At 46.3% G+C, this 15,449-nt stretch overlaps 1 protein-coding gene across 1 annotated transcript in view; it reads right to left on the bottom strand.

Annotated features, from left to right (window-relative positions):
* CACNA1I (calcium voltage-gated channel subunit alpha1 I) overlaps positions 1–15,449 on the bottom strand; it is a gene marked incomplete at both ends in the record, with an annotated part of 145,899 nt that overhangs the window by 43,500 nt on the left and 86,950 nt on the right. Inside the window, 3 exons of the mRNA XM_082752386.1 lie at positions 4,253–4,345; positions 4,767–5,082; positions 7,065–7,224. Coding sequence (XP_082608512.1) covers positions 4,253–4,345; positions 4,767–5,082; positions 7,065–7,224 — 569 coding nt within the window. The remainder of the gene's footprint in view (positions 1–4,252; positions 4,346–4,766; positions 5,083–7,064; positions 7,225–15,449) is intronic.

The raw sequence follows: 15,449 nt of genomic DNA, 5'->3' as shown, positions 1-15,449 counted from the left end.
ATTTTTCAGGAAGAACCCCAGCTTGTACCTACCCAAACAGCATTCCCCTTAGTGCACAGCCCTTGCCACTTGCCCCACAAGCTTGTGTCCTCGTAAATCCCTTTCTCTTGCACACAGATGCCCAGCACCTCAATATAGTGGCTCTCACTATTTCAAAGGGGAGATGTCCCTGCTAGCATCTGAATAAGCCTTTGAAACATGAAGCCCTTCCCAAAGAGATTCAGCATAAGGACAATAAACCGTTTCAAAATAATGGGCTTTTTTTTCCCCTCTTCCTCTCAGCACCCTTCAAAGCTGTTCTAATTCTGTTTCGCTTCATCACTGAGCCCTTCTCAGTGATGAAACCTATTTTCCCTTCAGCTTCTGTACATGGCCTTGAAATGAAAAACAATGCCTCATTTGGATCCCTTCTTCACCTGCCCCCAAGGAGTTCTGTAGTCCATGATCTCTTACATGTTTTCACTGATGAGGGTATGACTGGGAATCCGAATTCTCCTCCAGCGTGCTCCCTTGCCCTCTTCCCCCTCAGCACCACACGACCCTCATAGGCTTTATCTGTTCAGTTCTCTCCCTCGGCTTGCCCTGAGTGAGGCAGGTCTGGGAGCTGGATACCTGCTGTGTGTTTCTGAAATGCAAATTGCCTCCTCTCTAGGCAACAAGCAGAGAAGCTGAGGGCAACAAGATACCCTCAGCAGGGTCATACTTAAAGCCTGGGGTTGAATCCTGAGGGGGGTTCAGGTTTTGCATTGCCAAGCCTTGTTCTTGCAGGGAATTGTTTGCTATGATCAGATGACTGAAAAGGGGAAGAGTGGGAGGATTGGATATGGCAAGTAGTCCTTGAACATCTTAGCTAACATCAAACATCAAAACACAAAACGAAGGAGCTTGTTTAATCCTTAAGACACGAATCCACAGACTCTAAAGATCTGCTGAGCTTGTCTCTACCTCCCAAGCAGCACTTGACAGGAAAGGTCCCAGATGGCTTGTGACTGAGCTATCCATCTCAGTCAGCTGTGCGGCGAGACGACCAGTGTCTGACACAGAGTCAGACAAAGTATCTGACAGAGCCAGAAGGAGACCATTGATGCAAAGCCCCAACACAAGGAGTCTCTGTTCAGTCCCAGGCCTGAACTTTGTACTGAGCTGTACATTGATTAAGCTAAATCCCAGCCTTGTTCAGCCTAAGGCTTGATCCCTTTTTCTACAATATCTAATAAAATCTGACTGGTGCTGAAGATGCTGACTTACTTGCCCATTATTTTTATTGCTTATTCCAGAATATCCAGATTGTCTTCTGAAGCTCACATATGTAAGAACAGGGCACTTCCAGGAGGCTTAACTGTTGCAGTGTGGATGCAAACCTGAGAGTTCAGAAGAGCCTGAAGGTTTCTCTAGTCCAGGAGCAACACCAGTAGCCAAGCAGCTGAAGTGGTAATGTGGAGAAAGCTAGACTTCAAGCAGGAAGACACAAATGGAGCACTGATCCAAGAAGTGAAAGCAGGCCTTCCCTAATGCCACCTCCCTAGTCTCCAGCAGAGCCAGAAGCTGTTTATAAGTTGCTGAATACACGTTTTTACTAGGTTGCTCTGCAAGACCACTCAGAGTGCCAGGATCAGATGGTACTCTTCCCCTCAGGGACCATGTCAACACAGGAGTCCTAGAAAATGCTGGGAACGTATTTGGTGGTGGAGCCTTCTTCCCTCCTTATGAGCCATAACAGGTAATGCCCTTACACAGGTGTTTGAAGATATCGCTGTGAAGGATGGAGAAGACATATATGAAAGTATAACTCTAAGGAGTTCTCCGTGGAGATCCAACCCCAGAAGAATGAGTTTGAGCCAAAGCTAAGAGGTATGTCGAAAAGCAGAGAGCCAAGGCCTGAAGTATGACTGTCAGAGCAATCCAGTTTAGAAAGCCAGGCCTTTCAACCATGAAGAAGGAGGGCAAGATAAAGGCCACAAGGACTGTGCTTCATAAGACTTGAAGAGGAAATGTCATTGCTATAAGACGAATTGGAGGGAAAATGATACCAAGTGACAGCAAGTTCACACTGTGGTTTTGCTAAGTGCTGCAACAGCACCCTGGAAAGATGCATTACATGTGCAAAGAAAGTAACAGAAATGCTAAATCCTTTCTTGCTGTAATTCCACCAAAGGCAAAGGAAATACCCTATCTAGCATAAGGCTTCTCTGTTCTAAGAAGTCCCCAGAGTAAGTTGAGGTTCATGTGCTCCTGTGTTTGATGGAAATAAACCTACATGGCTTCTGCAAATGAGGAGGGTGTGTCTAGAAATGTCAATGACACTCTGCAGTAAAATCTCAGGTGGAGTGTTTAATTGAGGGTTTTCAGCTGCCTGCAAATTCAGAGACAAAGTTTGAGTCACTGGAAATCTCCATGAGGTGAGCCAACTCCAGAAGGATGATCCTGTTTCAAAACCAAAAATACGCTGACAGAATTTACATAGTTTGGAGCTGGGGCTGGAGGGAGCAGTTTTTGGAATTGGCCCATAGGAGATGGGTATGCCCACCTCAGAGGTTGAACACTGACTCTGCACGGCCCTTCCTTGCTCTGGGAGAGGCTGCGTGTGAGGCTGGGAGTAAATTCTGTGCTGAACTACTCATTATGAAAATATGGCTATGCTAAGTGATAATGCAGGTGGGTCCTAAATATCTGTTGCATGATGGGAGATCTGAACAAACAATATGGGAAATTATTGTTTTCTGGGTTCACAAAAAGCAGTGGATGATTGGTTTGGCTCTGCGGATAGAGCTGTGAGGAGCTCCCCTCCCATCCTGCGCAGTCATATTTCTAGACTGACTTTCCTTGGGACTCTCCAGCCTCAAAGTAAGAGCAGTATTCTTCAAGGTGTATTTCACTTCTTCTGTCCTGGCTCATGTTTCAGCCCAAGGAAAGAGGCCACCTTTCTGTTCTTCTCTCCTTGTCTTACCCTTGTCCTGGTAGAAGGCCGGAAGGGAGGGAGAAACAGGGAATACCATGAAGATTCATCTTTTTCATAAGTTCTCTAATCCAAATGGATCAACAGATATTTTTTTGTGCTACTCCCCATACATACAGGCTACAGAATTTCTCCCAGAAATTGTACTAGGGTTTGTTTGCTCTCATATCATTGCATGCCAATCTGAATTTAAAACAGATTATGTGCCAGGTAAGTCTGTTAACATTACTGGGTGGCTGCTTCTAGAGATCTGTTTCTAGGAGGGCATGACCACATAGGACACATAGTAGGTACAGAGCAGAATCTTAGCCAGGTCCATTCAACAGCCTATTCAAATGCTTGTAGGCTTTAGAGATAGATACCGAGGTCCTTACAGACTAAGTGACACCTACTGTGTATAGACTGAATACTTCCCATAATACATCGTATGTCTTTCCCTTCTACTTTAGACTTTGGTCGCCATATAGGAAAAGTGCAAGTCTCCATAAACAAAGGAAATGCCTCCTTGTTAGAAACAGGACATTCACTCCAAAAAAGAAGTGTTTATAATTGGGAGGAGGCCTGAAGAATGGAAGAGATGATGGCATTGTCTTTCTCACCTCTCCTTCCAGGCACAGACAACAAACATCCTTACAACAAAACAATCACCTTCAACCTTCACATATATAAATCCACACGGCTCAAAAACTGCTTATGAAGTTCTCATCACTGACATGCTGCTCTCCTTCCATCCCCACCAGCCACAAGTGATCTCACGCAGCCAGTTTATGTTGGATTGATGACACTTTGGGAGCAGCAGCTCCTTTTTGTTCTCAGCGAGGAAGTAATTCAGCATGACAGACCCTGAATCTGACAAAATCCGAATCTGAGACCCTGAATCTGAGAAATCCAGGTGCTGTCAGTAGCCGTAAAACAGGAATTATTCAAGAGTTTCAAATGTGCAAAAGACAAAGTAGGAGAAAAGGTGCAGAAATGGTTTACTGTACTTTTGGGCCTACTGTTTTGAGGAATTTACTATGAAAGAAGATGTTTGGATGAGCACATTATCCTACATTGGGTATTGATTTTCTAGGAGTCAATCCTGAGCATTTTCTTTGAGCAAAAGAGAAGAGCCTGACTGACAACTATGTGATCCTGCAGCTCACTGTTGGAGAAAAACATTGTGCTGGATTCCTGAGAGACCAAGTGGAAATCCAGGTACAGTAGTTTGCTACCCAGTATATGTGTTGACCTAATTCCTGACCTTTTGTAGACTCTTAGCTTGCAATGCTGAGACTCTTTGAGTCTTATACTTACAATTATCAGCAAGATAAAGTAGATAAAATTGTAGAATGAATGGGCATCCATCACGTAGTACATGATCTCCACCCACCCTTCCAGTGTGATCACCTGAAAAGACAAGCAACAAAAAGAGAATCAGGAGGGAAGTGGGCTTCCTTCATTTATCAGCGTACACAGGCAGATACTGGCAAGGCTGCTGCAAACCAAGGAAGGTGAGGAACAAAAATTCCTTTCAAGGAGGCTAAATTTCCATTCCAGGAAATCAGCATGGTACTGCTTGGTGACACTGGCATACTGTCAAAGCCTGTGAGATCATGCTAGCCCACAGCAGGAATATTTCATTAAAATAGTTCATTTCCCTGGATCACAGCAGGGGAAAACCTGCAGCAGGTTTCTGTGGCCCTTGGACTGGACACTGCGTACAGCCAGTGGAAAAGAAAAAAAGGCAAGGATTTTGGCTCTGATCTGCAACAATCATGGGAGCAAAGAAAGACTGAAATGGAAAAGAATAGTTGAGCTTTGTTTTTACCTGAAATATCACAATCCAGGCATACCCAATATTGTCAAAGTTGATGGCACCCTTGTGCGGGTTGGCGTTTCCTGTACGGCACACGTTGTAGTACTGGTTCCAGTTGACACACATGCCACTGATGTTGAACTCTTGCCGGACTGAGTTGTAGTAATAATAATCGTCCTTGTCCAAACAACACTCATGGCCCCGCTCCTTCAGGGGCGGGATCTCGTGACAGCCCATGATTCCATTGTCTCCTGACAGCGAGCAGATAAAGGGCATCTCATCATCTTCCTCAGGCTGGTAATAAGGTGGCAGGACAATGTCACCTTGTCTGCAAGGTTAAAAAACACAGTCATAATCTTGCTGCAGCAGATGTTTTCCCATCAGTGATATTGGTGGAGCTGCCATTCTGACAGGGATGGCACTGACTAAAGGATTTCCAGGTCTATTTCTTCAAGAGAAAGTATGGGAGGACAGGGCTGCTGGAAAACAGAGAGTTTCCAGGGGTCTGTCCCCAGTTTTCAGAGCTTTGTTTTCCATTACAACACCCCAACCCAAATTACACAATCTCCTTGCATGGAGATGGATAGAAGCTGGAATGCAGACATTTGCATTCTGATCACTCTTCCCATTTGCATCAAAGTTAAATCAGATGCAATGATATTAAGGAAGTTAATCAGGATTTAATGTGATGTGCTCATGTATGTAACTGTTGATGGACATGTTTTATAACATTTGGCACTGAACCTTCTGTACTTCCAGAAAAAAAGAAAAAAAAAAAAGAGAGAGAAAAAAAAAAGAAAGAATCCAGTTTTTGCATAATTAAGATTGCTCAGCTAAGCCTTAAAATCAGGAATTGCAAAGTTAAAGTTGACGTAACCTTAATTTCGACTCTTCTTTGACAGTTGGCATTATGGGTATAATGTTTCATGACAAGTTCACGTGCTTTTTCCCAAATAACACAGACACCTTCCAAATGCATGAATAATTAAAATCATCTATGCTTGCCTAACTGGAGATGAGATAATGATAAGGATATGAAAGGTGGAGATTTAAATTCTTCCATTAAACTTTCTCTGGTATACTTGCATTCCTTGCAGTGCTACAATACACAGCCTTCACGTTGCATGAATGCAGACTCTTTCTCCATGTGTCATTGGAAGGGGACAGGTGTTGATGAAAAAGGAAAGAGAAAAAGCCTCCGATTCTAAGCTAACTGGGACTCAACCACAAGCTTCTGTCATTACACATTCACATCACTGATGAACTAGGCGCCTGCAGACTTTGTTTCTCCAATAACGGTCAGTCAAAGATTATCCAGTATCTGTCACTTTGCAGGCTGTGGCCCCAATTCACTTCTCAGTTACATCAACTCTGCTTGGATTTAATTACACTCATTAAAGTACTACTACTGTGATTTACATAAAGGCCAATCATCCTAAACATCCGTTTCTCCCCAAGGAATATATAAACTCTGTAAATGCCTGCTTTAAGTAGCTCCTTCTCTCCAACCCCATTGCTGTTCTGCAGATTGCATTTTCACACTTATTTTTTTTCCCAATTTGAAATGATCTAAAGCTTCAGAATTGTTTAATCAGTTTAAACTGATCTATGGCGTTAGCTTTTTTAAAGCAGTCTAAACTGATCAAAGGTCTGGAGTTACTATATGGTTTGAAGAAGGCATTTTAAAGCTGGAGATCAGTTACAGCCAGAAAGTCAACAGGAAGAGCTGTGCTTTGCTCATGGGGAGGGTAATTGGAAAGTTTGCTGTGGGCAGGAGCTTTTCTACCCCACTGCTTCCAGGGAGGAGGAGAGCTGTGTCCTGCAGGTTCCCCTGACCCCTCCATGATGAACCTCAGACACCTGTAACCAGCTCCTGTGTGGCTCCAGGCTCTTTGCCAGAACTGTGCCCACTTTTTCATGCATCTGCCTGTTTCATTCAAGCACTCATTCTTCTGGGAGAAAGACAACATGGCTGATGTTCCTGAATTTCAGCTCTTTCTGAGAGGAGGAGCAGAATCTGTGCACATGGCTGGAGGAGACTGCTACACTAACTTGTGCCTAGTTGAATCCCAATGACCCCAGGCACCTAGGTACTATAAAAATGGGCTGAAATCCATATGCACCTGCCTTTATCCTACCTCCCTCTTCAGTCACTGCAAGACATGTCCAATGTTTTGCACCATATTCCCCTACAGCTGTTTGGAGGAAGTAATACGCAGAGAGCCAGGCAGCAGAAGACGAGAGAGCAGGGACGGGGAAAGAAAAACACCCTTGGAAGAAAAGAAGGGACATCGCCTCCCAGGCACTCACATTGTGAAGTTCTCCTCCATGAAGCAGCGGTTGCGGAGTAGCCCAGCCCACAGCTGCACCCCGATGATGCCGAAGATGAAGAAGACAAAGAAGCAGAGGAGGAGGACGTTCCCCAGCATGGGCAAGGTGTCCAGGAGCAAATTCACAAGGATGCGCATGCCTGCGGGGGGGGAAGAGAACCAGAAGGAGCAAGTGTGGGGTGGATGGAGAGAGAGAGAGAAAGGGAGAAAAGACAGGAAAGAGGAGGAGAGAAAAGAAAAAGAAAGGAAAAATTAGAAGAGGGGAAAAAAAAAAAAAAAGCCACATAAAGATAAAAAGCAGAGTGTCGGAAATTAATTACTGCCCCAGTCAGGCTAGATTTATGATCGTTGCCCTTTCTTGTCCTAACCTCCACTGACAGGCAGCCAGCAGAGCTGCTGTGATGCCACGATCTCGTAACCCTAGGCCTCTGTCTGCAGCACTGAAAAAGGAATAAGACTTTAGGCAAATCAGCTATTTGATATTTCCCCCTCCCTCTTCTTGCAGAAAGGCAACCAAGTGAAAACTCTATCCCAAAGGTGCCCAGCAGCTCAGCGACCCCACCCCGCAGATGGCTTGGACCGAAACTCGTCCCAGTTTGATGAATGCACACCGCAACCTGGGAGAGTTGCACTGACAGTCTGAGGCCGGCCTGCCTCACGGGATGGACCTCTCCAACACACACGAACAACTGGCATTAATTGGTCTTCTCGGTGGCAACCTCATCAAGGGGTGGTCCTGGAGACCACACTGTCCTCTCTTGGCTAGTCACCCTTCCCCAGCAGGCCTAGAGCACACTGGTAGTGGGCACAACCCTAAACGCTGTTGGCCCAGCACCTCTGGCCAGCACAAATGTTCCCCAAATCCCCCCCACTTTTTCTTTTGTTAAATGATCTAATGAATTCTTTCTCTGGTTTTATTTCTCTCCCAGCTCTTCAGCTCACGCAGCCGCAAGCAGGGGTAAGGACAGACTTGTTTCTCCATAGAGCTAATGACTTTTCCTCTGCTCTCCAGGGATGGTGAAAAACCTAGAAATCCTTCTGAGCATCACCGTACCGCCTTTAACCCTGCGCACTTATCTCTCCTCACCACCACAGAGGTCTCTCCCCCAGGGGCCCAGAGAGTTCCTTCACTGAAGATGTTCCATGTAGGGCAGCAAATAATTAGCTAATTAGGTATTTATAACCAGTTCATTACTTCAGATGGCAGGAGAAGGGGAAAGAAGAGGGGAAGATAAGATTAGGATTCACTGACAGCCCTCTGAGGCACAAGTTAATCCCCTTTGTATGCCCAGCATCAAGTAATTAGCCACATGATGCTGTGCATTAGGCTGCCTCCATTCCCCAGCTGCTCATGCGGTGGAGAGGGAATGGAAGTGGTGTCAGCAGGGCACAGGCACTGAAGGGAGAGGGAGGGGGGTGCCTGGTGTGGGACACCGGCCCGGTTTAGCTCAGGGGGGCATGTTTTGGGATGGGTGGGAGATGTGCAGGGAGGAGATGCCGAAGGGTGGATCACAAAGGAGAAGGAACGATGGCGTTAGCTCTTCCAGGGCATGACTAACGCCAGGCTGTGGAGCAGCTGCAAAGCCCTGCTTGCCTGACTGCCCAGCTGTATCGCCAGCCACCAGCTAAGGCGCTTTCTAGACAGCACATCAGTAACTCAGCAGTCCAGCCGCTCGCTGGGGATCGCGGACACGCCGTGAGTCACTGCTGACTCTCTGATCTATCACCATACAAAGCCCAGCAGCACAGGCACCGTGCCCTGCTGCCTGTCTCCGTGACCTCCCAAGCTCTGCAGCAGCGCTCTGTGCATCACTTTGGCCATGAAGCCACACACCCTTGCTGCAGCACAGCACGTTCCCAGCATTAACACTGCTACACAGCACGAACTCCATAGTGCCCATAAACTGCCCTGGTCAGTACATTAGGGAGAGCCAAGTAACACAGGAATATACACCAGTTTTGCTATACCAGCAACGCTGCAAGAGGGGGTGATGTATTTCAGAGCAGTGGCAGCAGGAACAATTAGACTGCCCTGCAGCTGAAAAGCAGAGCACTTGTCCCACATGGGATTTCACAGACAAAACACTTGCTGGGCCAGAATTTGCTGATTTTGCAAAAATTGATTTTGTTTTTGTTCCACAAGAAGATGAGTGGCTTGCAAAACTTGCCTGCCTTTTTCTTGGAAGCCTCCTGCCTGCCCATGCATTCACCCTCCTGACTCTCAGAGGAGGATACAGGACAGCCTTACCCACAGCTCCAGGATCACAGCCATTGCCCTCTTGCTAGGCACACTGGCATACCTGGGCCCCCAGCCTCAGGCAGGTGGCCCCAGAGCATGGCATCTTTTCCACGTCACAAAGAATTTCAGCATTGGTAGGTTCCATTTCTAAGCCCAAATTAAACCCAGTTTTGATTTTAAAGACTCCTCCATTTCACAACCCTCATCCTTCCCTGCCTGTCGATGCCCACTGTGGATGTGAATAGGAACACTGAACTTACATCCATCCAAACAGCAATTACAATTCTCCTGTGGAACACCTGCCTCACTTTGAACAAAGGCTCTTTTGCTTCCTGCCCTAATCTGCAAAACAATTGCTTTGGGAACCCATTTTGCAGTCCCTTGGCCCTGGGAAAGGGCAGACTGGTCTGGCAGCCATGCTATAAGGCACCTGCTGCAGATCTCCAAGGAGGGAGGCTCACTGCCAGGCATCTCAACGCTTTCACAGGCAGGAGGGAACCAGCCCCTGCAGAGCAGCACGTGTTGAGGTCTGCAAAGCCTCAGCAGGGGTCCCTGCAAATGGTCCCTGTTTCTTCAAGAGCTCAGGAGGTGTGGGGGAAAGAAGGAGAAAGGCTGAAGAGCCTAAGGATGGAGCGTGGTGATTTACACAAGACCCTGGCTGAGGCTGAAGTCTCCAAAGCAACCAAAAGGCAATGGAAATGGCCAGAGGGCAAGGCAGGGGTAGCAGCGTGCTTGTCAGTGCATCTTTGGGTGCATCCTGCCCTGGAGAGCTGTGACACATCTCTTTTCTGAGGGGCCTTTGCTGGACAGCCCCCATCTATGGTGACACTGTTGTGTTCTGCACAACGGCTTCTAGAAGATGCTGGAAAGCTGCTTCTTCAGCATAATTCCTGCTGCTGCCTCTCTGCCCCTTTACTTTCCTCTTGCTGTGACTACAGAGATCTCATTCTGCCTTTCCCCTGCTCCACAGCGTCCGTGCACACCTCTCCCAGCCTGCCTCCCCCTCACCCCACCACTGCCCTTCCCCAGTCCCTGTGTGTCCTTTACCATTGGCAGAGCAGAAGCCACGCTGGCTCACAGCAAGGAAGGAATATGAAAGGGACAATGACCTTTTCTGAAGCAGGTTTTGAAAAAAAAAAAAAAAAAAAAAAAAGAGATGTTCACTGAAAAGAGAAAGGAAGAGGGACCACGTAGTCCAGAGGAAGAGCAGGGAGGGAAAGCATTGATGAAGCAACATTCAGCAACCAAACAGGCTCCCAGGGCATCAAATATGAAAAGGTTTTGCTCTTCAAGGGGAAGAAAAGCTAGAAATATGAAATATTCATGAGTGCCAGGTGTGGGCTCTGAAAGACCTTTTCTCCTCCCTGCTCACCCTCATGAGGAGGCCAGGGGAAAGGAGAAAATAAAATGACATCTGCTGTGGGCATCCGAGGAAGGATCCTCGCAGCCAAGCGTCTGAAAATGAGCCTCAGACAATGCTTCCCTGTTGCCCTGTGCCCTCAGACAGGGGCAAGGGATGGGGAAAGGTGTGTGATGGGACCTCACCAGCAGGCCACTCCTTGTAGCAAGGCTACGGGCACGGCAGGGATGTGTTCACGGCTCCAACACAGCAGCGGACATCGGCTGCAGGGGTAAGACGTAGTGGGAGGCAGAGGAGTGCCGGCATCCAGAGGCACTTCCTGACAAACTCTGCAGATGCTACAGCGACCATAGCTCCCCCGTGACACTTGCTGTCAGCCCCGATTAGCTCGGCCGTCAGGGCTGAAGCCTCCCCAAGCAGACTCACCCAGCACATGCTCAGGCAGGGCTGGAGAGGAGGCAAAATCCTGGCAGGTGTGCCCGCTGCTCACCAGCACCTCTCCCTGCTCCCATGGCAATTCTCTGTTCCTTTGGGGCTTTTTATTGCTTTTTCTCTCCTCCTGCCTTTTCACAGGAGTGAGGAACAAGAGCTGGTCTAATTTGTTCCCATGCACTACCTACCTCAAGATCTGAATGGGGGACCGGCTCAGGACGGGGTGAGAAACCCCGTTCTTTTTGGTTTCTTTTATCTCACCCATCTCTGAGTTTTCTGAGTCCTTCCCAAACAGGTTTAGAAAATCCTTCCTTTGCTTGGAGTAAACCAGATGGACAACAACATAATCCTCAGTACCCATCCCAATTGTATCATGGGCCAAGCCTCCAATTGTCATTGTATCTGGAACAAAAGCAAATCTCTTCCCTATCAGTGTTCATGACTGTATCTGGCAGGACATTTTGCGGTGCACAGAGCCTGAAACCTCTCTCCATCCCTCAGCCAGGCAGCTTGCCCAAGCGTGCCTTCTTTCCTTCCTCTCCTGCCCCAGGACGCATGGCAGTCCACCCAGCTAGCACCAGGTTGGCAGCGTTTTCCTGTGCAGGCTCCTTTAGGGGAATTTTCAGTGCTGAGGAACCACTCCAAGAGATGGATGGTTGTGCAGGGAGCACATAGAGAGAGCTGCACCTTTTTTTTTTTTTTTTTTTTTTTTTTTTTTTTTGTGGCCAGCATTGGATGCATTTAGGGGAAAAAAAAAAAAAAAAAAAAAAAAGGCTTCATTAATCTCTCTGTCAGGTTTGCGGTGTGTTTTAGCATACATTTGGGCCAACACCCCGCTCCTGCCTTGCTGCAAGCAAAGCTGCCTAACACTTCTGGCTGGCCCAGAGACCTCATCCCACTCAGCCCGTTGACGAGCTAAGCTTCAATTATCCAAATCTTTGTCCCTCCTCAGCTTGACCACAGACGCAGAAAATATCAAAGCATGACATTTCCAGCACTTACAAAGCTTCAACTCGTACAAAATGCTGCTGTTCATTTTCTCAGCAGCATGGGCACATCAAGACTTGCCTCTGTGCACGGACTTCCCTTAGGACACTGAATCAAGTTCAAGCATTAAGTGTCCTCACTCCTTACCTTTAAAGCACTCCTCAGCTTAAGCCTGAGGTAGCCAAAATAGAGACTAAAGCTCCATGAAAGAATTGGTGGTCAGAACTTCACCCTGCTGGGACAAGGAAGCTCTCCAGAACAGTTTTAAAGTGCGGAGATGTAAGAGAAAGCACTCTGAAGCTTGCTCTGGGGCAGTAGAAACAATTCCCTTGGCAGCCAAGGACCAGCACAGACCTCAGTGCCTTTCACTCTGAGAATAAGATGCTTAGCAAGGATGGATCAGGTCAGGGCAATGTGGGCATCAAAAAGAAGAGAAAGAACAAAAGGAAAAAAAAAATACACAACATATCCTCCAACACACACACAGCTAAAACAAGCACAAAAAGGAGAGCACAAACAAAATCCAAGATAACCCGCTCCAAAACATCCCCACCACCTTTTTTTTTTTCTTCTTCTTTCTTTCTGTTTCCCTTGGGGGGAATATGAGAAAACAAACACATAGCTAAGGATGCTCAGAGCACTGCTGAAGAGGGCTCAGGTGCTAGTCCTAGAGCTGAATCTCGATATTCTGAACACCCCAAAGCTTTCCTTCCTACCTACCCATTATATACCATCAGGGAAATACCCCCCCCCCAGTGAGACAGCACACACAAGTGTCAGCAGCCCTGAAAACGTTAATTCTCTTTAGCACGGTTATTAACACAAGTCCCATGGAGCCATGGCCTGGCTCACACCACAAGTAGTAAATGCCACATTTCCTTGCTGGAGACTTGCAGCAAACCTCACAGAGGAACTGGTCCAGCTTCAAACACAGGTAGTGAAGATGTCATTTTAAGTTGTTTTTTGTTGGTTTTTTTTGAGAATACCAAGTTGTCAAGCTGGCTTCAAGGAAGCCAGCCCAGAGGTGAAGTCACCCAGCTGCAGACCTGGCCCCAGTGTTATAGTCTCTTGAAAATCATTGCAAAATCCACAGCATTTATCCTGACACCTAGATGCTGACCCCTCTGGACCAAGGAGCCTCAGTCCATGGTTTCTTGTGATCCAAACAGAAGACACCTCAGCTCTGCAGTGGGCTGCACCCTATTAGAGGTGCTCTGTGCACCCTACGAGGGATGCTCTGAGCCCAGCTAAGTCCCACAGATAGCAGCGAGTTCAGCACAAAGCCCTTCCACCACTGACACTCACGTGCACTAAGTGCCACCAAAACGTGGTTGGTAGCCACATAACCAGTGACATGAGCAGAAGTGGAGACACCAGCAAAGGTACAGGCAGGAGTCCCCTGACTTTTCCTTTTCGATCTCTCATCCCATTAACCCTTGCAAGCTTCGGGCTGCTAAGCACCCTTGTCTTGGAGAGCGATGCCAGGTACCGGGTTATTTCTTTGAGAGGTGGCTCTTTGGAGGATCACTGCCATTCTGTTTCTTTTTCTAATATTGCACATCTAATAAGCAACACCTACTACCACCTGCTGCTGTTGTTCATTCATTGATCAACTCTCTTTTTTTTTTTTTTTTTCCCAGTTATCACTGCAATGATGACTGCATCCATTTTCAGTGAAAACTCCCTTAGAAATGTACAGGATCAGCTTTTCTTTCCGAGCTGCATAGGTCACATAACACTGGGGACAATAGGTAACTCCAATGCCATGTTTGCAAGCCACTTGCATCGATTCTATAAATACCATAAAGTTCTTTTCATATACCTAGCACTGCAAAGTAGGACAGAAAAATGCAAAATATTATGTAAAGTAATGTTAATGCAACTTCTGGTTAAGGCTTAACAGAGCTAATTTCCTCTTGCTGTCACTAGCATGAATCATGCTTCTTTCTACTGCAGGCAGTGATGTGACATTAAGTGAAACATGTGTGAAGGGAAGAATCAGGCCCTAAATACACAAAGATCAAGAAACTTAGGCTTGTGGTTGTAAATTGCCCTGCCCACACACACAGAGTGCAATTTGCATTAGTGTATATGACATTATCTTTTACCCGATAATACATTGTCATTATTGCTCACATTTCCATGGTATCCATCGCTTGATAGGTCCCATGGGACAGATTCTGCAAAACAGCTCAGCTCCCATTTAGGCAGCAAACTACGTGGCTGGGCTTTCGAGAGCGCCGTGTACACTGAAGGCTGAGCTTGTTTGAAAAGGCAGCAGAATTGGCACAATGGGAGCTGCAAGGTTCTGCGCATTTTTTAAATTCTGGCTGTGCAGGTTCCCCTGGAGGAGAAGGAAGAAATAAAGATTCCGGCAAAGGGCTCTTTATGACTGGTGGTTTTGGTGTTTTTTTGGTTGGTTGTTTTTTGTTTTTGTTTTTGTGTGTGTACGCGTGTGTGTGTGTGTTTTCCCAAGCTTGCTTTACTTCCAGTAACACAAACTCCAAAGTGCTATTGCTAACTCTTGTGATTTTTATCATAAGTCTTGGGATGTGTGGCATTAACTTTCAGATGTGAAATCTTGCCATGGCTTGACAATCTCAGATCACATTAAGAAAAAAGCAGGAAATTTTCTATTCCTCACTACTATGGAGAGAAAGAGGAACACGGGATCTGAATCTCAGGTCTAAAGGTCTGAAAGCTGCAAGAAAAAATAATAATAATCTGTGATTCTTTTTCCTTTCCCTTTTCTTCAGATATCTTGATATCAAGCCCAGCTGATGACTTAAAAGGACACAATTTAAGACTTTTGAATACGTGTTTGTAATAACAGTGAAATTGAGCAGACTAGCTCAGAGAGGGAAAAATTGCTTTCTCCCGTGATCTGTGACTGCCAAAAAAAATAAAATAAAATAAAAAGACCAAACAATGCCTGTACAAAACAAGGCATTACCAGTTGTACATTTCCTGCACTTCAGTGTTCCCCAGGTCTCTGCCATGACACTGTGCTAACAAAGGGATATAATTTTCTTTTTGCTTTTTCCCAATTTTAACTTGATTACCCATTTAAACATGTGGCAGTGTGCTGCATGCTGTGGAATACACATGAAAAACAGTGCTAAGGTAGGACAACAAGTAAATAAAATTGGAGCCTGTTTTCAGGGACTGAAGATGTCCTCCGTTATTACAAGAGGTGGGTCTGTTGCAGCCTGGTCAGCTGGTTTAAAAGGCCCTATAAAAACACTGATTTGCAAACCCATCCAGTATATATATCTGTGAGTTGACAGTCTTTATAGTGGTGCTTGCACTTCTTTCAGTTTTGATTCCTCCTCTTCTCCCCATCCTCA

This window comes from Aythya marila (assembly GCF_965140915.1).
Source record: "Aythya marila genome assembly, chromosome: 1".
Lineage (NCBI taxonomy): Eukaryota > Metazoa > Chordata > Aves > Anseriformes > Anatidae > Aythya > Aythya marila.
Note: the sequence above shows the minus strand (reverse complement) of the source record. Positions and strands in the feature narration are given on the sequence as shown.